General features: G+C 39.8%; 1 protein-coding gene across 1 annotated transcript in view; it reads right to left on the minus strand.

Moving 5' to 3' along the window:
* The window catches only part of TRPM5 (transient receptor potential cation channel subfamily M member 5), a 39,139-nt gene extending 17,512 nt beyond the window's left edge, over nt 1-21,627 (minus strand). Inside the window, exons 1-13 of the mRNA XM_017809456.1 lie at nt 21,511-21,627; nt 20,397-20,577; nt 18,928-19,094; nt 15,469-15,649; nt 12,964-13,028; nt 10,977-11,168; nt 9,570-9,672; nt 8,580-8,698; nt 7,596-7,946; nt 5,206-5,337; nt 3,803-3,926; nt 1,587-1,732; nt 731-843 (exon numbers count right to left, since the gene is read on the minus strand). Of these exons, the coding sequence (XP_017664945.1) occupies nt 731-843; nt 1,587-1,732; nt 3,803-3,926; nt 5,206-5,337; nt 7,596-7,946; nt 8,580-8,698; nt 9,570-9,672; nt 10,977-11,168; nt 12,964-13,028; nt 15,469-15,649; nt 18,928-19,094; nt 20,397-20,577; nt 21,511-21,627 (1,991 nt within the window). The remainder of the gene's footprint in view (nt 1-730; nt 844-1,586; nt 1,733-3,802; nt 3,927-5,205; nt 5,338-7,595; nt 7,947-8,579; nt 8,699-9,569; nt 9,673-10,976; nt 11,169-12,963; nt 13,029-15,468; nt 15,650-18,927; nt 19,095-20,396; nt 20,578-21,510) is intronic.
* Between the last annotated feature and the right edge of the window lie 4,706 nt (nt 21,628-26,333).

Raw genomic sequence — 26,333 nt, forward strand, 5'->3', positions numbered from 1 at the left:
GCCAATTCTGATGATTTGTATATGATTCTATGAATGTTATGAGGTTTTCTTAAAGTTTCAGATTCTGGATTTTTATGACTATCTGAGCATCTTGGCTGCTCTTTTTTTATTTTCTGGTTTTTTGTTTGGTCGGTTTTTGTTGGTTTGTTTTTTGGGTTTTTTTTGTGTATGGGTTTTTTTTCAAGAAAACCTAAGATTCAGGTCATCTTCATTGTGACAAGGAGCTGAAAACTACAAGCTCCAATGGTATGCCTGCAGAAGAATAATCTGAAAATCTTAATTGATTTAATGTCAGTCCTGTGTTTTTAAACTTAACTTATGGTTATCAAGGCTTGTGGCTGATAATATTGCCCTGTGATGGCTGTTTTCCTTGAAAATATACAGAGGTTTGAACCAGGCATCTCCAAATCTAGAAGAAGCAGACAATGCTACACCTGGAGATATTCTGAACATTACTGTATAGAATCTGGAGCTGACAGAATTCCAACAGGCTTTTCTGTGGACTGTGCAAAATAGAAATGATCTATATGAAACCATAGCATTGACATTTTAAGTATGAGAACAGGTAGTAGCACAGGATGCACAAATCACTGAGTCCCCTAGAAAACTGGTTTGGTTAATAGCAGTCCTTTTGACACTCTGAGGCAATATTACTGTGAGTCTGAATATTTTTTATGGCTTATTTTTCATCACTTACTTATCTCTTGCATCCAAATAGTTATGTTTATACCTGAATGCTATTAAATTTGTGTAGATTAGGAAAGGACACCAGAACCCACAGATTAACTTCAGGATCTGTGTGCTCGTAGACATGTCTCCCCACCATATTTTTGTCAGGAAGGCCTGAAAGTCAAGAAAACAAGAGATGGCTTTAATACCAAAAACCCAAACTTGCAGATGAAGTGCACCTATGTTCTGTGACACAGTGAATGGTCTGGAAATCTCGAGAGCAGGCACACCTTCAGAGCAAATAGGCACTCTGCATGTCTTTCTGCAGATGTTGAGTATGCAAGGAGTTATTAAGAGACCAGTGGAAAAAACAGCAAGTCAAATGGAATTAAACAACATCTGTAGTACTAAAAAGTGCAAGTCAGGCACTGGGAACTAAAAGCACCATCACTCTTAATTTGGCTTCATGTATGTGGAGAGACTTCAAGTTGTGAGAGCAAAGCTGAATAGTAATTTGATTTAACTTTTTTCTATGAGCTCTTTCTTGAATCTGAACAAGGAGTTACCTCACATCTTGGAGCAGCTTCATCATGCCCCAGGCAGATTTACAGTGCTTTTCTGATGCTTCTCTGTGAGCAAGGATGGAATAAAAAGCAAAAAGCACACAATAGATTAAAGGCTAAACCTTCTCAGCACACTGGTCTGTGGGCCAACTGGATGAAAGGGTGGGCAAAGGGGGAACTATGTTGCTTTGGCAAGGACATGATATAATGTCCTCTTCGTATGGTGCTAGGGAGAGAGGAGAGTCCCTTCCCCAAAGAGTGGCTCTTAGGGGAATGCATTTCATAGTGTTGTGCAGTTGCTGTGCTATTCTCTTCTGTGTCCAACTTAAAGCCCCAGGGGTATATAAAACTTACCTGGACACCGTCATGTGCAAAGAAAGACTTTGCATCTGCTTCTGTAGCCAGCTGAAGGCAGGTGGTTTTGTTCCAGTACTGATTTTTCCTCACCAACAGAGCAAATGCTCTCTCCTCACTGTTGTGGTAGCATTCACTAAACAGTTCTGTCAAATGAAGGAAACATAGACAAACAGATCTTGTCATTTAAAAGAAAAATTAAAAAAATAATGTAAGGCAAGAGGGCAATGTGTATAGGAGGCAGCACAGCAGCAGCAAACCCTGAGCACTGCCAGATGCTCCTTGCTACACCAGAGTCTTCTGCAAGGCTGCAGTTATTGAAAAGAGCCTGAAAGAGCTGAGAGGAGGTGGGAGGGAGAGAAAGGATGCTGGATACAAGAATAACTCACTATGGCCTTATGCGTGTGTGTACATGTTTTGGGGCAGAGGGCAGATGAAACAGATTTGCCTTGGTAAAAAAAAAAAAAATCACTGTAATTTTAAAATTGCCACTTGTTACAAAAAAATTGAGTAAATCTCTCAGTACCTTCCTTTTACTTCTTTCTATCTGCATGCACTCTTCTCAGCATGGGGCCTCTGACAGGTTTGGGGTTTGGGTTTTGTGTGGTTTTTGTTGGTTTGGTTTGTTTTTTTGTTGTTTTTAGTTTGTTTGTTTGTTTTGTTCTGAGTTTGGGTTTTTGTTTTGTTTTGTTTTTCTTTCTTCTTCAGAAAGCATAAGCAATTTCTTGGAAACGTCAATATTTGTTACAGTCTCTCCTCTGTAACTGCTTCATGTGGAGCTTTAGGTAATATCAAGCAAAACTGTATCACTTGGGTGATCCACTTACACTTTGAAGGATGAGTTGCCATGCTGTCTCCACTCTCCTGACTAAACAAAAGGAGCAGCTCAGCTTTGGCTTGTAGACAACAAATCCTTGGTTTTAAGACAGAGGTATTTGGCATCAAATAATATTAGACTTGCTAGGGTGTTATGGCATAGTTGTTTCCAGAGAAACTGGTCCTGGAGCTTAGAAACTAGGATAAATAGTCCAAAAAAGTCAATATTTTCTCATTAGACAAGATCTGGATTCTTGCGTCTGTTTCGTTCTACTGATTCGCTTGATTAGCTCAGTACCTAAGCCAGCCTACATCTTGTTACACTGTGAGGGCTGGAGAAAGGATCAAGTGCACTTAAAATAAGCCAATATACAGACATCTTTTGGAGTTGATGTGGTATTTATCACTCCTAAAGAAAGTTTGTTTATGTAATATTGACAGCGTTTTACAGGCCAGAAACTAAAACTGAGGATCTGATCTAATACTTATCAAAGCCAATCCTGGATTAGGCCCTGTAATTCCATGACTAAATTATTTGAGTCCTGTGATTATACGAGAACCTGATTTTTAATTTTTGTGAATAATAATGGCCCTGTGACAAGAAGGGAAAATGTGATCTGTGTATAAATACTTTAGCAACGCCTGCGTGAGCCTTCAGCTGCTTGATGTACAAGCTTCAAGGGAGAGGAGCCTCTGCATTTGCTACAATGTGTGGCATATTTTAAAGCCCTCTGTTCATGGCAGGTCTACCCTCAGGTATGGGTTGAGCTGAAGTCAGGTCAGCAGAGAAGCTTGTGTGCAGACATCTGTTTCTAAACCAGGCAAAGGGGAAAGGGCTCAGCATTCCGGCATTGTGGATGCCTGGATGCTTTACTGCTGTAGGGAGGGGCAGCTTGTCTGCTGCAAAACCAGTCTGAGCCTCACTGCAGTTTGCAGTGCAGTTAGCCCTCTTCTGGGTGAGGTAATCTCAAATTATTTTTAGCAGCAATGACAAAACCTTAAAACTTGTTGCTTTAGTGGCCCTTACAGAGCAAGCGTGATATAGCAGGAATACCAGGCTGCTGTGAGCCTGGAAGCATTTTGGTTATTGTATCTTCCACGTCACTGTAATGCTCCTCGTCCTAAGATCAGACACTTAAATATCAACAAGCAGCAGGAGAGTAATTTCTTCTGTGCATTTCAGGGGCCAGTCTTGGTTCAGTGATTTTTTCCAAAATGATTGAGTTTTAAGTCTTTCTGTGGTATCTGAATGTTTGGGACTGCCTGTGCTGCAAGGCTGTTAAATTATTCATGAGAGTTGACCTTTTACACCTCAAACAGTATTTTTTTTCACTTGCTTGCCTTCCAGTGGCAGTTACTTCTTAAATTTTCTGTGCCATTCAAAAGATGCCATTACTTACCAACAGCGAGCTGCTCATACTTGGCCTCTTTCATTATACAGGCTGCTTTGGTCTCTGTCTCCAGGCGGGACATCTCTTTAAGGATCTTGCAGGCTGCCAGAGCTGAAGCTACACCCTCCTGGCCCTGTAGAATTGAAAGGAGTGCTGCTGTCACCCTTCACTGGGGGGCATTTTTGAGTGGAGGAGACTCTGCTAAGAAGCACATCTAACAACAACAGGAAATTCATGCGTATCTCCCCTTCCAAGAAAAATTTTTGCTCAAATACAGATTTGAAAGTCCAGAATATTGATTGAAATGACAGTTTTGGTGATTGAGAATTGAAACCCATATATTCTGGATGCCCTATCCCTAGCAGTGTTCAAGGCCAGGTCAAATGGGGCATTGAGCAAACTTGGTCTAGTGGGAGGGTCCATGGCAGGGGGGTTGGCACTGGTTGATCTTTAAGGTCACTTTCTACCCAAAATGCTATGATTCTGTATTGGTAGTTCTTGTGCCTTGTAAGGCTGGAGACTTCTGGGTCCAGGCCCTTACAGGGTCCTGATTTGGGGTAGCAGTCAAAGACTAGAAAGAGAATAATGTGCTATGGAAATAGAGCAATACAGTCTCATAGTGCTGAGATACCTCCAACATGGCTGTGCTGAGACCCTGCATAAGGAAGTAGGAGAAAAGAGGGAGCACAGCTGGCAGAGGCACAGCAGTGTCACAGAGAAGAGACGTGCCTTCTCGTCACAGAGCTCCACAAACACAAGGCCCTGCAAGGTGCTGATGCACACGCACACACACTCGCAGCCTGAAGAGCTGTGCTGCAGTTTGTCCCTCCCCATGACTCCCTCCATGCCAGATGCACTCCTCTGGAAGGTCAGGGATGGAGTCTGATAGCTGTTTCACTCTGTGGGGGCAGGGAGGCTCCCAGATGCAGGAGACAGGGCCTCGGTTGTGGGGGGTTGTAAAACAGCAGCCAATTATGCCAGCTTGAAGCTCAGCCTTTGAGAACGTGATGCTGTTGTTTCCTACACATAGAGCACGTTAGCTAAGGACACTTCACTGCACCCTCTTCCCTCCCATCACGCTTGGACCCACTCAATTGACCCATTGTAGAAGGCACAAAACCTGTGCCTGAGAGTGTTGAGTCATCAGGAGCAGGGAAGGGAGGGCTGACTCTGCCGCAGAGGTTCAGGCTGTGCTGATTTACACCTGCTGCTGCTCTGCCCTCCCTCCATCAGACCCCCTGGCCCCCACTGGCATGAGCCATGCAGAGATGAAAAGCCCTATAAATGCCACCTCCCGTATTTTGGAAACAAACCTATCTGTCATCTGAGCTGCAAGGCTGAGCAAAAAAAACATCTCGTAAACTTGAAATACGTTAATATTTCACCTGGAGCAGCTACAGCTCAGAGCTTACCATAGCCCAGAAATAGTTTGCCATCTTGTGCCGGTTTTGAAGTACTGCCCATACAAACAAATCCCTCCAAGGGTTTTCGCTTTTCTGGTTCATATCCAAGGGCCCAGGTAATCGCTTTGTATTCATTTTATCCTGAAATATGGTTTGTAGAAATTAAAACGTGCTTTGCAGTCCGTTCCATGCAAATGACATGATCTAAGCTGCTCTTGGCCTTGCCAGCTACTTCTTCTTTTGATTTTTTTTTTTTTCTTTTCTGTAGAACTAAGAGGTAATTAGCTCATTCTGTAGTTAGTCAAAGGATCCTTGTGTCCCTATTACAACTCAATATGTGTGAGAACATTCTGGATGAAATGATGACTCCACTGAAGCCGATGGTAAAATTCTCATTGACTTTATTAAGGCCGGGATTTCACCGCTGGTGTGTAATATCATACAAGACAAACCTGTGATTAACTAATCTGAGCTTGTTTCAATTATATTTGACTCTGCTTGACTGCCACAGAGGACATGGTTTCAGAGAAAAGGGAACAAAAGGCATTTTATTTCAACAGAAATAAATCTCGCCAAGGCCCTGGACAGTGCAAGAGCAGAGTACGTCAATACCCCTTTTTAGTCATTCCTTTGAGAAACCTTTTGCTTGCACAGGGAGCAGTTTAAGTAGAATGCTGCTTATTCCTTTAGCACTTGATAAAAAATTGTCCAGAGGAAGTGTAGCCACTTAGGTCAAGTTCCGAGTTTTAAGTATTTTTTAAAACTGCCTTTATATTTATTGCGTTAATTAGAAGCAGCGAGAGTATATTTATTCTTAATAAAACAAGTTTTTTGTGAGAATATAGTTTATAATAATTTGAATTATGGAATTCTCTTCATGGCGTTTTGGGGGGAGGTTAGGGGTGGGTTTCTTCAGTTTGTAGTGAGCTATTTAATACCTTGAATTGCCTTGAAAACCTTGCAGGTGACAAACATATCCTAAAAGTCTCACCTGTCTTCATAACAACTAGTTCCTAACTTGAAACAACACGCACAATTTAGCAACAGTGACACTGGTGTCCCAGTACTGTTGCCAATGACAGTTGGATTGAGCCACTGTTGGGAAGCAGACATGGGAAGAAGCTTTTAAAGGAAAAAAGTTAGTAGATGGTGTGATCTGATATCTGAATCGGGCCTTATTTACAGCACTTGGCTTTAGCTCACTTACTGCCAAATGCCAGAAAGGCAAGTGAGATTTTGGGGCAAATTTTTATTTCTGTAAAATTTGTAAATCTGGAGTTTGCTTAATGACTTCAGAGGTGTTGTCCCAAGTTGTCTGTCCTTGGGAATGAAGAAACCGTGACTAGATTTAAATTTAACTTTTCATACTACCAATTAATTTAGAGATTACAAAACAAAAGTGATTTAAGCTCTTTAGTGAGAATTTTTTTTAATAGTTTTTTGTTTTAACAGTTTTAAGATGGAATTAGAACTTGGCAAATAACAAATGGCTTAATTGTTTAGTTTATCTAAAACTAAATCTTAATGAAGTTTCTCTATATGTCTTTGTTTTGAAATCATGCATCCAAACTTATTTTAAATGCTTTTTCAAGAACTGTGTTACTTAGGAGTTTTGATATTAAATATACTGTCAAAATGCAAAAATTATGATGTATCTATGGCACAGTTGTGGACTACAGACATTCCACAGATGTACCCATATCACGTTATCCTTGTCACATGGTGGCCAGCATGCTTGCCAGGGCCACTTCACACAATCATTCTTACTTCTTGCTGTGTGTTATGTCACTCAATAACAAGATTATAATGATCTAAAGGCAAGTATCATATACTGCATATTATTGAATATCCAGTCCACTTGTACACAGTATAAAGCTGGGACTAGTTTCATGTATAAAGACTACCATTTTCAGATCTGGGATTGAAAATGTCCTTTGCCTGCTTTTCTTTCTCCTAGAAAATACTGCCTTTCAAATACTTCTGCTTGAAGTTCTGTACGAGAAATGCAGACTATTTTCATGTCTAATAAAAAGTGAGAGTGTGAAATACAGGAGCCTCTGTAGATTGTGAAACAAAGGCCATATCTTAGCAGTAGATCAAGGTACAGTGAAACCTTGCATAAAACCCCGGGGGGGGGGGGGGGGCGGAGAGGGGGAGAAAGAGGAATCACAATCTATCTTAGAAATAACTTTCTTTTCCTTTTTAATTTTTAAATTAAAAAGATCAGACCATTTCAAATGTGATAATAATTGACTGAAAAAACGAATGAGAAACTGAAGTGACTATTCTGTCATCTTCCCTTTCCTTCCCTGCCCCACCCCGCAAGGCTAGACCTAGTTAAAATTGTTCAAATCATAAACTGGAGTAGAGCAGAGCTACGATGTCAAGTTGCTACTCACAGATTTTTTCTTGCCTCCATGTCTGAGGTCTTGATAGAAACCTTTCCATGCATCATGAAGAAAATCCTTGAGAACTCTAGAGACCTCACTGAGAGCAAAGAGTGGGCAGATCTCCTGCTGCTCATTTTCCTGTTGACCAGTGAGCCCTGCCAAGGTCAGCTTGTTTTCTTCATGCTTCTTCAGAAGAAGTTCATAGAGGAGACATTTCTGAGAAATGGAACAGTAGAGTCGCTGCAGACGACTGTAGGTCAGGAATTCATATATGTTAGCCCCGTTGTCAATAAATAATCTTACGAATTCTGGTTTGTCATTGACCAGAGCATCCATCATCACTTCCTCCAGGTCACAGGACTACATTGATGAAGGGAGGAAAAGGAAAAAAAAAAAAACCAAGGAAGTTTTTGGGGGTAATCATGGCTGGATGACAAGAGGTAAGGTTTAACATGGGGACATGCATTGTCTTCCACCAGGTCAACTGTGGGTACAATGAGAAAGAGGTAGAACTATCTTGATTTCTCTGTGATAAAGTGTCTGTGCAAGCAATAATGTACAAACATCAGCACAAGTAGCCTGCTGTAGGACTTGTGGTGATGCTGGGTACACATTGCACTGCGTATTTATACAGCAGTTGAAAACAGTGACATTCTTCCTACCACCTTCTAACAGTAATATCTTCCTGTTCTTGTGCTTTTAAGCTTTGGTTTGTTTGCCTTAAAGACCTATACAGAAGGGGGAGAAAGATTCTTGCCCCCAGAGAGCTCAAGAAAGAGATCATGACTGCTGAATTATTCCTCTGTACTCAGCCATTTTGATATAGGGGACCCTAAAGATAAACAGCCTCAGGAAGCATTATACTGCTGCCCAATCTCTTAGTGGAACGTGCAGTAAGGTAGTGTTAAAAAATGAAGCCATCTTTTGGGATGTTCCATTGTTCTGTACACATTGGATTATACACCCATTGTCCTGTAAGATAAAACCTGGTACCTTCCACTCCACGTCACCATTGAATATTTCACTTTTAGCAATGTCAAGTCTATTCCAGGCCACTGCCAGCTTCAGTTCATCCAGATATTCTTGGGCCTCCTGACTCTGACTTTTGCAGGCTGACAAAAATAGGAAAGGCAAATAAACTCAGTACTTTACACTTATGTTTAATTTAATATAGTATTGGTACTTTGATTAGCAATACAAGCTCTCCTTCAGCTATCACAAATCTGTGGGTTGCTTAGCCAGGAACTCTTCACAGCAGTTTTTTTCTTGAATTAAGAAATATTAATATTCAAATATATTTTTTTTCCTAGCAGAATTCTCTATTAAATCATTAAGTTTAAATGGCTGTTCACTTTTAAGAGGGACCCTGGCCTGTAGAAAGCAAGGGACAGGACTGGCTGTTGTTTCTACCTTGTTTCAATTAACACACCAGGAACAGAATGTCTTTCTCCCTCCTCATGCTAAATTTAGGCTAACACAAACCATTAAGTTAACAGAAACTGAAATACATAGCAGCACAAGTAATGTTTTCTTCCACAAGATACAGTGGAGATTTCTTATAGGAGAAATGGATTATTTCTGGAACTAAGGCCATTCTTGTCTACTTGTGGGTTTTGTTTTTGTTTTCTTGTTGGTTTTTTTTAATGGCTTGTAATTGGGATAATATACTGCTCCAATATATTTTAGTTATTCTGTAACCTCTACTACTAAGAGAAGCAAGTGTTGAAATAAAGGAGCAATTAAATTAGTATAATACAATAGCATAAGACTAAAAAGAAAATGGTAGTTTAAAGCAAAGTTACAAGAGCTATGGTAACTACTACAGTTAATTTGTCAATAAACAAACAAAAGAACAGTGCATCAGAAATGAAATCTGATCCAACAGCCAACTGAACTTGCATTGGAAAAAAGTGAAATATATTTATGGCATAGAAGATGTCAAATAAAACAAGCATTACACTGTTCTATGTTTATTTTTCTTACCTTTTACTAAAGCTTTTAAAATGACTGTATCTAGTTCTTCTGAACCTTCTTGCTCAAAATTGTGCAGAGTTAAAAGATGCTGGTGTGAAATAATGTTTTGAATCTGTTGGGAGTTGAAACACAAGTCATTTTACACATTGTCCTACTGCTATATATTAGTGCTCAAGAGCCCAGTGAAGATCACCCATACCGTATTTCCCAAAAACTTACATTCTAATTGTAAAGATGAGGTTTGGCAAGAAGACAAACATTATTAGTTGCTCATATATAAATAAGTCCTAAGGCAAGGAGGTAGTTACTGGTTTTCCAAAGTCACCTAGCAGGATAGGAGGAATCAGAATGTGGATATCCTGAGAACCAGAGCAGTGCTTTAATTACAAGATCCTTCCTTAACTCACATTCTTATTTGACTCATAGTCATGCTATAGCCAGCATACCACTAGTTTTGTTTTATCTCATCCTGCTTTGACATTTAAGTTTTGCTCTCAGAGTTGTTTATTTAAAAGCATAGTCTCTAACTCTTCTTTGAGTAAAAGTTCTCAAATATTGATATATACAGGAGTCTTCTCTTTCCTTCTGTTTGTCTATTTATTGAGTTTTCTTTCTCACAGTGCAGCTGCACTGAGACTTTGTGAGCATCTGGCAATATTGCTTCTATATGCCTTTCATCCTCTTTTGTTAGTAATCTGGCAAAGTTCTTCCTGATGAATTCCTGATAAATTTAAACTTTTAAAGCTAAGGATTATGGTAGGGACTGCAAAGAAAAAGTAGTGGATCAGGTCAGGCGGACTTAGTTTATCTCAGAGGCACACAGTGCTCTTCAGTTTTCATAAAAAGATGATTTCAAAGTGGTTTTTTTGATTCTAAAAGGCTTATGCATAGTGGTTTAAGTCCAGCAACCTCAAGACAAAGGGTAAGGAAGATCTATGAATCTGTTTTGTCCTTCTTTTTTTAAGAATAATAATATTTTAAGAGCAAGCAACTGACAATAGATAGGATAATTTCTAAACACGTTTCATTCTATTTAATTTATTCATGCTTATCCACAACTAGGTTTCCATTAACAGCTGTAGATCATGAATTAGGTCTCTTCTGTCACAGCTGCACAAGCTCCACAGCTGTGGGTATAAATAATGCTTCATGTCCTACAGAAGGACTGTGGAGTTCCTGGGTGCTGGCTGTTACTTGGGGAAATAATTGATGAAGGACAGAGCCCTAAGTGTTCAGCTGAATCACTACAACAACAAAGTAGTTTGTATGATCAATTGAGCATTTGATTTTTATGTTGGGGGGAGGTATCCTGTAACACTAGTGTCAAAGCACTGGAGAACCCAAAACTTCTGAGCAGCTTCTTGCCAAACCTGTACTGAATGGGCTACCGAAGCTACAAATGTTAGGAGAGCTCACTGTTAGTGTCCACTGAAGAATGTCCTTCCACAAGAAGCTTTCTGCAGGGAATTTCTCCTTAAATTGCTTTTGAACAGCTTCTGGCATGATAAGCTGTGGGTCATTCATGAATTCAGCTAAGATGTCAGCTGTACCTCCAGACCCTGCTAAGATAAGCCAGGGAGCAGAATTTTCCAAACCGCTGCAGACTCTCTGTAGTTTAAAAAGTACATTTTCAGAATTCACATATGGAAAGAAAATGTTATTCAAAAGAAGGACTTCTAGGAAATTAGGAGTAAATGTGTATCTACACCAGATTCACTATGGATCCAGTCCAATCCTCTAAGCTATTATTATTTTTCAGATTCTGTAGCAGGTCATACATGTATAGGCCCCTGACTATGCTTCTTTTCATGACACATCTACTGAGTAGCTAAGCAACCTGATTTGGACAAACAATGCATAAAATTTCTTTGACCCGGACTTTTTTTCCCCCCTGAATTCTGTGTTTCAGCATAGTCAAGTGCAAGAGTAGCTTTACACAGAAATTATTAGCAGGCTTTTTGGTGTAGCATTTTTTTCTGCCTGCTACACCCAGCAAAGATGTGCTGAAAGTAAGGAATTTGCCTGTGGGAATACAACACTGGACTACAGGAAAAAACACTGAATCATAGCAACTACAAGAGTTAAAGGCTATTAATTCTATTACTTGTGCAATTAGAACGAGTAAGGCAGGTAGTTGAGAGAAGAAAGCAGAGACCATGGCATCAAAATTGCACAATGACTATTTGCTGCCAGTCTATTTCTTCCTCTGGAGTTATACAGGACTCCATTGGTTCAGTTGTGGTGCAGAGTTTTTTCTCTAATTTTGGTGTTGAGGGTTTTTTGAGTTTTATAAAACTGTGGTAGTCCTTGGTGTGTATCATGCAACTTGTAATTAAAAAAAATGATGTTCTAAAAAAGTGTGACCAGTTATCCCTTCCCAGCAGATTCCCAGCAGCTTCAGCCAATCACAACATGATCCAAGTCATGTTGTTCTCTAAAACTTTGAACAGAGGATTTTTATGTCATAATTTGTGATTTTTCTAATAAAAAAATATAGGAAACACTGCAATATTTAGCTTCTGAAAAAGAATCTCAAGAAGTGACATAATCCTAGTTTAAACAGTGAGATTTTTAATACCAGTGTTTGTTTTAGTCCAGCTGACAAAGTTATGACAAGACACAGGGACTGGAGACTGAAATTAGAAAACATCATCAGAAATGAGTCACTATTCTGAAAGAGATTACCGGCTTGCATGGCACAATCTCATCACTTGAAAACTTTAAATTATGGTTAAATTATGTCTCTCTGAAGGTACTGTAGACAGAGAGTGTTATTAAGAAAAAAAAAAACACACCAGAAATCAAGGAGTATGTCCTTGTTAACAAGCTCTTAAGTTGTAGAACTACTCAGGAAAAAAAATCAAAAATGATCCTTCAATGAAGATTTGGGATTGCTAGCAGACAACATCCAGTCTTCTATCCTACAATGTTCTTTTGCTCAGTGGGACTAGGATACTATCATTTTAAATGGCATGTCTAGCAAACCTGGTCTTGTACTTTCTCTGAGCTCTGGGACAGGCAGTTGTCTCATAGTTGCTGGACAGCACTGAATGATTCATCTCTTTTTTGTATGTGTTCTCAAGTAATAGCACAGTATTTCTGTTTCACTAGATCTGGAGCTGGCTTCTGTGAATTTGTTTTGGTTTTGGATTCTTTCTTCCCACTGTACAAGCTGGCAATGGAAGCTTTAAGGATCAGCTGGTGCCTATTCAGAAGGAAATATTTCTCCCAAACAAATACTGGCAAATTTAATATTAACAGAACTCAATTCTTTATGGTGTATAGATATGAAATTTGACTTTATGTAAAGTGCCAATAGATATGTTTGTAATCCAGCCAAATTTTCCATTAATTACTTGGCACCAGTTAATTTATTTTTCTAAAGTTGAAAACAGCTTCTTACCTCAAGTGTGCCTGGTCCTCCATTTACGAGTAAGCAAAGCACAGGGATCTCAATGCTACCCGTTCCTGTGAAACACATGGTTTAATTTTTAAAAAAGTTGACGGCTTTCACAAAGCTGTTGCAGTTTCGCCAACCCCTCAAAAACACTTGTCCTCTTCCGCGCTGTTTTGGTGCCTACACGAACCTGCAGAAGTCAGGCAATTGCAGAAGCAAGTGGCAAAGGAAGAGAATAACACCATCACCTACCAGACAGGGTCCTGGTCTAAGATTCAGGATGAAGGCACCTTTGCCTCGGACCTCCTGTGTGATCCTTAGTAAGCAGTCCCGGCTGTTCTCACCTCAGTACACCTCAGCTGCACAGTATGGATATTGGGACCTCTGTGTGTCATACCACTGTTGAATTTTTATGTTATTTATTTACTGCAAGGTTATCAGGCTATGGAGTAATGGAGCTGCATTAGGGTGCAGAACAAGATTGTTATGTTTTCAGAGAGGCAGCTACCATTATTTATATTAAGATACAGTCAGAAGTGAAAAGCTCTCAGTTCATCCCTGGTGTTATGTGTGTGCTGGAAGATGCAGTGGAATCCAGGAGAAAAGCCTTATAAAAGGAGGATTTAAGAATATGAAGAGGCTGACTGTGTGGACCAGCTAGGGTGAGATGAGTCAGATATGATTTGATAGGAACCATATACTCCTCATTATTCTGGTTAAACAGCTTAAAATTTCATTCAGCACAGTCTAGTGTGGTGATTAATAACAACATAATTGGATACTTTTAAAAGAAATGCTAATGAAATATTTAACATGTCATGGCAGCAGGGGAAGAAATGAGGTCAGCATCCCTGTCCTAAGACATCCTCCCACAGGGGCCAACGTATTTTTAGATGGTTTATACTGTAAATGCTGCACTCTGTAATCCAAAGGTGACTATAGATTGGCCTGAAGGAGCTCAATTAAAACAGTAGCATCATGAGATGAATGCCTCTTTCAGCTGGAAGATAAAAGGCATTTGGTCCAAATGCTTTTTTGATGTTTCCCTTTGTAGATCTCCCAGAACTCTGTACAGATCTCCTTTTACTTCTTGTTTTCTCTCTTGTGGGATGACTACAAAGACAATGTTGAACTGAGCTGTAGCCAGGATGCAATTGGCAAGTACCCTAATTTGTTTTAGTGAATGGCATAGCACTGTCATACATCTCTAAGGTGATGTTCTTTGAAGAGCGACCTCTGTGACTACACGTTCCTCAAGGTATGATTAAGTCTTCAAATATTCTTCACTTACCATAGATTTAGATAAAATTTAGCCAGAGGAGGGGCCAGTGTATTCTGACTTTATGCTGGGAAGGTGGAAAGTCCTTAATTGCAAAGAATATTTACTATATTAAAAAATTTCCTCTAAAAGACTTCTACATGTTTTTTAAAATAGAGAAATTCTGCATGACCTTAATAAAGTGTTTTACTTCAGTAAGGTCACATAGCTTTGCTCAGCTTGTGTATAAATGAGCTTAAATGAATGACATCGGTTTTGTTTATAGAAGATAACGCTGAATTCAGTATGTTCCAGTGAAATATTTGTCATACGAATCAGCATTCTTTGTCAGAATATTTTTCCACTGAGATCTGTTCAATCAGATTTGGTTTGCAAGCCAAAAGAGGCTACTTTGTGATACTCAGCAGTACAGCCTCAGCCTACCCTTACAGCCCACCTGTGGTCTTTCCTATGTGAGTCACCAGATAAGTATTTTTCACATGCATTCATGGTCTCAGGTACATCTGTGCAACCACACTATGGGCTATGTAATGGAATATTCCATTGATACATACAACTGTGAATAAGTGTGATCTCCCTTCTGTTTCAGCTGTACTAGCACTGCAGGTATTACAGAAACAAAGGAAAGGCAAAAGTAATTGAATTAGTCCTACAGCTGAATTCTTTCCACAAATAGACCTGCCCAACACTGAGTTCTTATTATAAACAAAGGTCACATACATTTAGATGGCCATTAGCCACTACAGTATTTACCCAGGATAATGTTTTATCCTGAAATAAATATGGCTTAAAATATTTCAGAGGGCTTTAGAACAAGTCTTTTCTTCCAGTGTGGGAGCACTTCAAGACCTCGTGTATGAGAGGGGATAAAAGTACACAACAATGAATATCAATCTCTTAGAACCACTGGTTAAAGCACTTGAAGCTGGATTTATTTTCCATTTGTTGTGTTTAAGGCAATTTGAGCTATGCTTTGAAGATCAGCTTTGAGCTACATTTAAGGAGATGCAATAGAAGTCCAGATTTTTGGTTCAAAGAGCAGCTTTCTCTACTTCAGAAGTTACCGAAGTTCTGTCTCTTACATAATGGCAAATGTGTTTACTTGATCTTGCCTATGTAAGCAATTGTCCAATTTGGGAATTGGACTTGCCTTTGATAAGGCCAGGGCCCCACAGGTATCACTATAATATCAGCATTACTCAAGTTAGCATGCCTATATAGAACCTACTTACCACCATATCCAGTACGCTGTTCTGAAATATGCTTTTCCAGGGTGAAACGTAGCTTAGTGGTTCCATCTGGCTCATCTGGTGTTACATGGTCCACCAAAATAAAGTGGGAATGGTTGTGGTCCAAAGAATATGGTGGGCCTTGAATATCATCATCTGATTGATAGTGTACAAGACTTTCATTCTAAAGCGAGGAGGAGAGATGTTAGTGTTCTCTGCAAAACCCAGTCCATGTTTTAATGTGCTTAATCTCCATTTCTGTGCTGTTTGCACCCTGAGACACCACACCACCTATGAGACACTTGAATAGATTCTTGAAAAAGTGTAGAGGAGAATGTGCTCCTTCTGAAAGGGATCGGATTTGACAGGATTGAGAACTGAAGTCCCTGAAGTTTCCCTCTTGGCCTCTGCAAAATATAGTGACATCAATCACCATCTCTGGAATGTAGGTTTTGGAAATGTTTGTTGGACAAACGGAAAGGGACCATGAGACCCCGTAATTGTGGATGGAGCTGTGAAGCCTCAGCTGGTATAAAGAAGGGCAAACCTATTAGTTACAGCAGCATTTTGTCCATGTTTAGGCCAGTAGATAAGGTAGCCTGCCACATGTCCATAGCAATTTAAACGCAGCTGTACTTAACTGACAGGGTTATATGAAGTCTAATCATTATTCTCAGTTTGGAAATTGTATTCTAAAAGAGTGAGAGACGGATTTTAGAAAGTGAAATTTTCTTATCTTTTATTTTGTGTGAGGGGTGTTATATCTTTAAATGATTTATTAGTGATTTTTGGCATGAAATCAGTCTAGGTAAAATAGAACCCCTGTTACAGTCTGTTGTTCTAAGGATTGCACTACATATGGTCTTCCACACACATACTTTTTCAAGCTCCCCTTACTTCCTTAATACATCTTTCTTTCCTACTGTTGCACATCCACTTTGATACTGCATTCCTAGCTGCAAGCCAGGCTGTAAATGCCTGGTTATTATTTTTCATTTTCATAATTACTGTCCTCTTGCAAGTAGGTCAGATTAAAACAACTGTTTAAAATCAGCATTTCCTTCTATCATGCCTGTTTCCAGTTCCTGCAGCCTTTGAGTTGATGAGCAAAACTCAGACTGTCAGCTTGACTATTGTGACTGTATTGCATTTTCCTCACCCTAATTGTGTGGGCACAGACAGGTGTCAAATCCTTTTGAGAACATAGCAGTGTAACTACTGTCATTAAGGTATGGCAGAGAGATTTACATTCAGGTATTTAAGAGCCAGGTCTTATGTAGGGCCTTCCTCAATCTCAGTTTTTGGCAGTGTCTGATAGAGGAGGAGGTGCCCGGTTGAATCCTGGGAAAAGTCCAACCCAGCAGTTATCCATGTTCTCCACAGACAAGACTAAGGCTGATGTTGAAGAGGCAGTGAAAGAGCTCATAGCAGCACTACTAATGCATAAAAACATGGAGAAACCCAGAGGACAAGCTCCTTCACGCTGCACATGCATATCATGCTCCTGCATCACTTTCTGAAATGAAGCTGCACACAGCCAAACCGGAGAAGAGAAATCTCCTTTACAGCAAGGTGAAAAGGGATATTATCAGGCATGTTCCTATGGATTCTTTCCTTGTCAGCAGCTCTGGGAAGAGTAGGAAGATCAGATGCTGTTCCAGGAAAAACAGCAGTAAACTTGCACATCCTTTACAAACAGCAAGTGCCACAGATTTCTTTTATCTCCTTCTCTCTGTCTCTCTTTTGTTGGGGAAAGCTTCTCGATACAATCAATTTCCCTCAGATTTTTTGTTTTGGCAGAGGGTGTGCCTACATTCTGCTGCCATGCAACATTAAGCCTACTCACCCAAGATCTGGCCTTTGACTAGGACCCAGAGGCACAACAAACAATTGGAAGAGGCCCTTTGGGATTTTCCTATTTATTCTCTGAAAATGTGGAAGTGATGTTTCAATAATGTTTAAAGCACACCATTAACACAGAAGAGATGGGAGGGATCAACTGATTTCAGGGCTTGTTTTTCTCCTTGCTAGTGTGGATTGTTAGCTCTATTTTATACAACAAGCTGCTTGTGTTAGTGCCAAGTATAAAAAGAGTTGGGTTTAGATCAACATCCCTGTCTGTAGTTCCTTTGTCTTAAAGTTACTGACTAAAATCCAAAATGTTTTTGGGTAGAAGCTGTGCCAGAAGTCATAGGGTCAGGAACGTTCTTTACAAAATATTCCTTGCCAAAGAATTCAGGCTTTAGTTAAGGGAGAGAAAATCTAATGCAATAAAAAGACCAGTGCACTTGTTTTGTTGGTGCTGATTGGGAAAAGTGCAGATGCATTTTGATCACTTAACCTATGAGAGAGGTGAAATAGTTTGCATTTGCTAAAGCAACTTTCCTGAGCAAAATTCACAAACATAATGAACCAAATTCTTTCCTCTGAGCTCCTTTCAGACCAGTTCACCCACACAAATAGGTTAAAGTCCTCCAGCTAAAGAGTCCCACCTGGTAGAACACACAGGTGGCTGTCGTTGGCAAAAAAGGATGAAAAAAGGGGAAGCCCAATTATAATAAATCACTGATATGGTCTGGCACTCTCCCAGCTGCTAGCTGGTACTTGCAGGCCTATCTGAAAGAGCAGCTAGGTGTGAGTTCATTTGTTTCTTAGCTTCTGTAGGGGAGTAAAATAGCACAGAGAAACTGTCATTTGTTGATAGTACACACCTATTTTATTGTTATAATATTTTGCTTAGGACAGACTGTATCCCCAGTGACAAAAAGGTAATGCTACATTTTTTTTCTCCACTTGCAGATCAATTTAGCATTAACACTTTAAGAAATTGTTTTGTTGGGTGAGGGTTTTTATTTGTTGGTTTGTTTTGGTTTTGGATTTTTCTTCCCAAGAACTCTGATTTCTTTGACCCAAATTGAGAAGTTCCTAAAGCCTCCAATAACTGGGCAAAATCCTGTATAGCTAGTATTGTTGGCCTGGTGTATTAAGCAATTTTTTGCATATTAGACACCAATTCAGTGGCTACTTAAGAAAACCTTGTCGTGGAATATTTATGTCTGGTTTTCCATAACAGAAAACATGCTTTTTACAGTATTTATATAATAGCTTGGAGGAAGTGATTCTGCAGTAAGTGGACAGGGGAAAAAAACATTGAAGGTGCCTTATTCTATGTGCTCTTTTCCTGACCTTCATCCTTGCGCTAATATCTAATGCTGCCATCTGCGGGATATCTCTGGAATCGCTGCAGCGTGCACCGAATGCGCAGGGCACGGGATCATTCGGCTCTAAATCCTTCTCGCTCTTTATTTTTTTTTTTCCAAAACACAGTTTAAACACCACTTTTTTTTTTCTTTTTTTTTTACGGTTCTATAAAAGTTGTTTTGCCATCTACTTCCAAATTTTGTAAACATGCAGCTTATATCTGAACAATCCAGTTTCACAAGTAGAATGAGTAAAAAGTACCTTTGTGTTGTCCAGAATTTCTCTGTGCCGAATTTTTCTGAGTGAAGTTATTCCTATGGCAATCACGCTTACTCTGGATGAAGTGCTAGCCAGTGCAAGATCTCGGACTGCCTTCACTAACTGTCTTGTTATTCCTACACGTAAAGCACTGGTAAAAATCCAGGCACCTGAAATTAGTTTTTAAAAACAGTTAGATGATTTCTTTGTAATTGAATATGTTTGTGTGTCAAGTAACATTACCTGCAGTATTGGATTTAAGGGGTTTTTTTAGGTAGATAAAGCGAAGACAGGTCTTGATGGACTATAACATACAAATTACATAAGACTTCAGTAAGGAAAACAAGAAGAAATTATATGCCCAAGCAAACATTCTTCACTCACTGTCTAAACACGAGCAGAAACATCACTGTACCGGGCAGTTCTGACTGCTGTCTCTTTAGGAGAGTAGAATTTATAGCAGCATTATTAGGGTGACAAGGAGTCATGAACTCTCTAGGTAAACAGATAGTTGGCCTTTTTCAAATATGTAACATAAAGAGACTGGAGATCTCGATGCTGTCCAGTTTTAAGTACAGAAGGCACGTGGAGCTAGAGAATAACTGTGTGGCACAGAAGTACCAGAATGAGCTTCAGTACTGGGCTTTTGTTATTAGAAAAAGCAAAACTGCTACAGTCTTGTCTGGAACAGTGAAGCTAAACCAAGAAATTGCTGTGAAATGCTCACAGATATTTTCACTTTGTTTTGCAGGTGTTTTCATAAAGCTATGGAGAAAAAAATGTCATCTTACACGAAAGTCACTTCCATGCCTATACCCAGACATTGGAGGGTTTGGTTTTGTTTTTAAATGCTTTTCACTACTCTTGTAATTCATGTGAACAGCCAGGGAGAAAGTGAGCTAACTTACTTTGTGTTATACATTAACAAGGTCTTTTTGTTAATCTTGAGTTTAATCATAGGCAGTTTGACTAGTAAAGTTTGTTCAACTCTTAGCTTTGACAAAAACAAGATTTCAAGAAGTAAAATGGCTGTAGCATGATTTTGACTAGTCGCTAAAAAGTGAGAAGGGAGAAAACAAGAATTCTTATTTTTGACCTAAATTCACACTTATTGAAGTCAAATTATACTGCTCTCTTAAGAATTATTTTATGACACCAAAGAGAGAGAGTGTATTTGGTCCTATCTCATGCTATTTTTCTAATCTCATCTCTGAGGGAATAATATCAGGTAATTTTACACTTCAGGAATGGTTGTCTAGAGTAGTTTGGTTCAAAATAACTTATTTTTGCTCCTATAATACAATCACTTTAATTTTCAAAGCTATTTACATGCAAGTTGTAGATTGCATTCAGGAAGGTCTTGAATTTCCAATAATTGTGAGGAAATCCATTGTCATTAGCAGATCACTGGATGCTAGGTGTGAGAATCCAGCAGGAATACAGATTCCTTCTTTAACACCTAAAGCACTAACCTGTGCTTTGAGCTGCCTTTATAAGTCCTTTCTTTAAGGTGTCCCGTAGCCAAGGCTTCATCCGGAGATTTTCTTCTTCCCCTACTAAAGACACAACCAAGTTGGGAGCAGGAAGCTTCCATTTGTTGAGCATAACTTCAAATATAATTCCAGGGTGAATGGTACTTGGAACCTTAATAAACTTCAACAAACAAAACAAAAACCCAGTGAATAGAGATAGGACAGTAGGATAAAGAGATTGTTCATGGTAAATGCAGAGGGGAATTATCATAAACTTAGTTATTTAAGAAAAAAATTATTTGAGCAAGAACCAGCAGAGAATTAAATACTAGAATTAATTTAGCAGGCTTCTGTATAATTGCCATCTCAGTAATTGGGCCAGTTCCATGGGCTAGTTCTGTGTTGCAGACTGACATATTACACTCTCCTCTAATGCTGCTGCCTTTGGTTTCATGGCAGTCTAGCAAAGCCAACAAATTTCTTAGGTGTTTCTTGTTTCTGCACAAGATGAAGAATTTCACCTGAATTCATGTCTGTTTTTCAAGGATACATTACATGAATCTATTGCTTCTTCAGTTATTTTGACTTTGTGCTTAAGACTTTATGATGAAACAAAATCTTAAGGCAGATTTCAGGAATTCCTAGGAAGTTCTTCTGCTCTAGCACAGGACTAGTGAGCAGGTGGGTCTGTCTGTATGTATCCTTCTCTGCATATTAGCAGAATAGAGAGAGAACTTTAGGAAAACTCTTGAAACAGCTCAAAAGTATGTTTAAAATGTTTAAAATACTTTTTGGCAGAAAGTTGTAAAAACAGGGATTGATGCAAAATGAAGGAAGTAGGGCACATAATTGATTTTTTTTTTTTAAGGGAAAAGTTATCAACTCTAGTTGTAGCATATCATTGCAAATCAGCTAATTGACTCCTGTATATTAATAGGCCATATTTTAAACCACATTCATGTTCAGGGAGGTATGGTCCCTACTTTGAGTACAATGTGGTGCCTCACACTATGGCACTTTGACCCTCACTGTTACAGTGTCTACATTTGTTGCTAAGAAGTAATAGCTGAACAACAGCAATTGTGTTAAAGGGTTAAAATCTTCAGTGGCCCACCTTTCCATGTTTCTTCCCAGAAGCTGTGAAGTCTATTTCTCCTATGCAGTATGGTAGTTCTCTTTTGAGAGCTTCCTCTTTGTCACTGCTGCAGAGCTTGGTTTCCATTTCCTCCATTGAATTTATAAGGTGACTGAGCACCAGTAGACCAAGATGTTCACTGAGATGACAGAGAACTGGAAAATGAGAAGCTATTTAAATTGGAGAGGCCACAAAATCCACTTACATACATCTAGCTGAGTTTTTAGTCAAATATTTTACTTTTTTACTATTATGCTTGTAATGTTCAGCTAAAATTGGAGGTCTTTGCACCAAATGTCAGACATTATAAATAGGAGGAGGCAGATTCCACAGAACACTATCTATCGTAAGTTATAAAAAGGAATAATGAAGGAATAAGGCTCCCTCAACTCTCATTTAGCAGGCAGAAAGCTGAGTTGCAAGGTGCAAGACCCTGCAATCTGTCCAAAGGCACGAGAGATGTCTCAGAGCCCAAAGGTGACCCTAATTCTACAGGAGAGAAAGAGGAGTCTCAGCCACAAACGATTTCAAACAAGAGTAGAGCTGTGTTAGTGAATGTCTGAGTCATGGTTTCTTGATGTCATGCTTCATGTTGCTGTGACTTATATTACCTGACATGAATGCTAAATAACTAAGTGATGACATTGTACTTGTCTGAAGATACTTTAGGAGAGGTTTACTCTCTGTTTGCTGTAGGAATAAGCTATTTATTCATAAGGCAAAGTATTTAAGGCCAGGCTGTACTCGACAGGAACACACAGTTCAAAAACACAGGTGGTTTTCTCCATATGTGGCTACAGGAATGACAGCAAGTGATCTGTCCTAGTGCAAAGGTCATATAACAAGAGTTGTTCTTCTGCATTACATGAGGCACTGGAAAGGTCTGCTTGCTTTTCCCATGTTCTAGCTTGACCGAACTGACAGAATTATGATCTGAAAAATATAGATTTCAAGTTGTATGCCTTATTTTGTTTCTTTTTAAAACAAAAGCAATGAAATAGCTCTCTCCCCTCTGTCTTCATCTGCATATTGAAGTATGTATCCAGTCTTTTAAAGAAACCCCTTGTGATACTAAGCCAGCAATGGTAACCAACTCTGCATTAATCTTTATTTCTCAGTCCAAGAGATTTGCTGTGGACTTAAAAGTGGGTCAAGTTATCGAGTCTCTTGTGGGTCTATTAGAATGCTCCAGTAGAGGGAGCAAGCCCTCCAGCTGTTCCCTTAGTCTGGGAACTCTTTTAGGAACTTGCGCCCTGGCTGCTTCCCCCCTGCTACCTCTATATTTTCTTCTCTTCTGTTTTCTGTGAAAACATTGCTCAGAGTTGCCCTTTTTTTCTCCAATCTGCCTCTGAAAAGTGGTTATGAACCCTCTCATGATTTACCTCCCCTATAGCTATGCCACACCTCTGTATCCACTCCCAAACTTCTGTTGGAGATCACAGTTTGAAGATGCTTGTTCTCATTCTCCCTGCCTGCTTGCTACTCATTTCTGGACAGAACAAAGTGTTGATTGTGAACAGTAAGATATCAGACTGCTCTGGTTAAGAGTCTTACCTAAAAGAACTTCTTTTGGATCATCAATTATGGTAGCCACAGCAAAGCCCACCTTTTTGTTCAAGTCCACTTTTCCACTGGAGGTGCAGCTTTATCTCCTGAGAGCATTGAAGAGAGTATTCTGGGAAAAAATAGTTAATACAGAGTAATAATAATACATTTTGTCTGCTATAAAGTGCAGAAAACCCTTCCTGGAACTTGCTGACAGAACAAAGGGTTTGATTAGAGAAAAGTTTTCAGGACTGAATTTCCAGGGTACATTAGTCACTGTTCATCACTATCCTAGACAGTACACACATATTTATAGCTTCATACAAGCAATGAACTTGGAATAGATAGTAATTTACAGAGTAATCTGATGGTTAATTGGGCCGCAAGTGGTTAATTTTAAGTCCCGTTCTAGACTTTAGCTTGCAAAATTCTCTCTTGTGGTTATCTGTGACTTCTCTTTTGGAATAAAGACACTAGGCTGCTGAGATTTATAAGGAACATTCTTGCATTTGGGCAAAATTATTTTTTTCAGAAATAGCACATTATTTGATTTTCAGTTTAGGAATTCTGGTTCTCAGTGGTAGCGAACAACAGTGAACTAGATAAAAATAGGTAAGACGCAGAAATAGAAGTTTTATTCAGAAGCTTTTATAAGGCTGGGAAGTGAGGAAAGCACCTGGTAACTGGGACTGCACCTTCTTCCTTTTTTTTTTTTTTTTTTTTTTTTTCCAAAAAGCTGTCTCTGAACTATGACATTAGAGACTGAAAGCTTATTTTGGGGAAGTACTGCGTCATCTTTCCATCTGTTCTTATACCACTTCTTCAGCATCCCTGCAGGCCACTGTCTGTGACAGGATACAGAGCTACATGGAATTTGTTATGATCTTCTACAGCTGTTCTTCTGTTCATATTCCAAGCCAGGAAATCTTCCAGCATCAAGAGCAGAAAAGCAGTACTGACAGAATTGCAAAACAAGTCCAAAAATTATGTAGAATCTGAATGGTATCCATGCAAGAATATAGTGTAGCCATATATGGAGCTGAGAATCTACACTAGATGAGATCCTGGACTACTAGAGAGTGGTATTTCTAAGTTTCCTTGACAGTTTTTCTTGTTTTATCTTCTACCTTTTGTTTGACTTCCAAGAGATAAATACTGTGACTTTCAGTATGACTGCAGTAATGTACAGGTACAAATGTTCTGTGTCAGTTCAGTGTTCTACCCAATGGCGCTAACAGAGCGAGGAAATGCTGCTTTTGTATTTAAAAGGGTGGGGGGTAAGATTTTAAAGGCTGCTCTATAGATACTACACTGCAGTGGAAAAAAAAACAAACTCAAAGGCAAACTAAGAAAATATGGACTGGATGAGTGGACAGTGAGGGGGATTGAAAACCGGCAGAATGGCAGATCTCAGAGGGTCCTAATCAGGCCACAGGGTCTTTTGGGAGGCCTGTGACTAGTGGCATCCTCCAAGGTTCAGTACTGTCCCCAGCATTGTTTAACTTACTCATCAACGACTTGGGTGAAGGGGCAGATGCCTCCTCAGCAAGTTTGCTGCTGTCACAAAGATGGGAGCAGTGGCTGATACCCCACAGTGCTGTGCAGCCCTTCAGAAGGAGCTCGACAGGTTGGAGAGATGGCCAGAGAGGAACTGCCTGAAATTCAGCAAAGGCAAGTGCAGGATCCTGAACCTGGGGAATAATAACCCCAGGCACCAGTGCAGGCTGGAGGCTGACCTGCTGGGAAGCAGCTCTGTGGACAAGGACCTGGGAGTCCTGGTGGACAATAAGGTGCCCATGAACCAACAGTGGTCTTGGTGGCCAAGAAGGCCGATGATATCCTGAGGGTCATTCAGCATAGCATTACCAGCAGGTCAAGGCATGTGATCCTGTCCCTCCACTCAGCTTGAGAGGTCTCACCTGGAATGCTATGTCCAGTTCTGGGCTCCTCAGCACAAGAGAGACATGGAGCTCATGGAGTGGGTCCAGCATAGGGCTATGAAGATGTTTAAGGGACTGGACCATCTCTCTTACAAGGAAAAGCTGAGAGAGTTGAGCCTGTTCAGCCTCGAGAATAGATGAATGAGAGGGGATGTCACCAGTGTCTATAAGTATCTAAAGGGAGGATGTCAAGAGGATGGATCCAGGCTCTTCTCAGTGGTGCCAAGCAATAGGAGAGGAGGCAATGGGCAGAAACTGATGCACAGGAAGTTTGGCCTGAGTATGAGGAAGAACTTTACTGTGCAGGTGCCTGCACACTGCAACAGATTGCCCAGAGAGGCTGTGGAGTCTCCCTCACTGGAGATACTCAAGAACAGTCTGGATGCAGTCCTGTGAAATGTGCCCTGCTGAGCAGAGAGCTTGGACCAGATGTCCCACTGTGGTCCCTTCAACCTTACCCCTTCCGTGATTCTGTAATATTATGAACACTGCAAAATCACCAGAGGAAACCTGCTGCATAAGATTTGCAGATGTGGTTCTTAAGCACACTGACTGACCACATTTAATGTTTCTTTACCTTCCTCTGTAAGCTGTCTCAGCTACTGCAGTGTAACCCCTCTCTGTCTAGGGCAGAATCACCAAACACTTCATGGATCTGTTCAGGGACTTCACATCACCTTAACACCACTTTGTAATGCAGTGGAGCTTCAGTACATACTGATCAGTCAGCAAGCAGATTGCGTTATGTCCCTAATACGTATTCAGAAGAGGATATAATCAGCTCTGTCATTTCCTCCTGGATTGTCAAGACTTCTGTTCTTAAAAAGCATGGGGATATCTCACCCCAAGTCCCCTAAAAAGCAAAGTAAGCATGTATTAACAAACTATATGATTAACAAACTGATATAATTACAGTTTTCTGGAGTGCCTTTCTCCTGGGTTTAATTCAGTCTTGTTCTGCTTGGTTTCAGCTTTCACATGAGTCTCTAGTGGTTTCAGGGACTATTGCTTTGAGACTTCAGGCTGTACTAGATTGCAAGTGTGTCAGGTCACGGCAATTAGGTCAAATCTCTGTGGTCAAAGTCATGACATACCACTGCAGTCAGTTTAACTACAGTCAGCTTACATCACAGTAATGTCACGGAGTATTGTTTAATTGCAAGGATCTGGAATAAACCCTTCCTTTGGAAAGAACAGGCAGATAGCCAGAAAGAGGAGAAGAGTCTAAGCACCTTTTGGAGCAAAACCAACGGGGTATGACCAGTACTTCATAATTTTCTCCCTTTCCATATTAACTATTTTTAGTTTAATTTTTTA

Source organism: Lepidothrix coronata, unplaced genomic scaffold (assembly GCF_001604755.1).
Source record: "Lepidothrix coronata isolate B3197 unplaced genomic scaffold, Lepidothrix_coronata-1.0 Scaffold1, whole genome shotgun sequence".
NCBI lineage: Eukaryota > Metazoa > Chordata > Aves > Passeriformes > Pipridae > Lepidothrix > Lepidothrix coronata.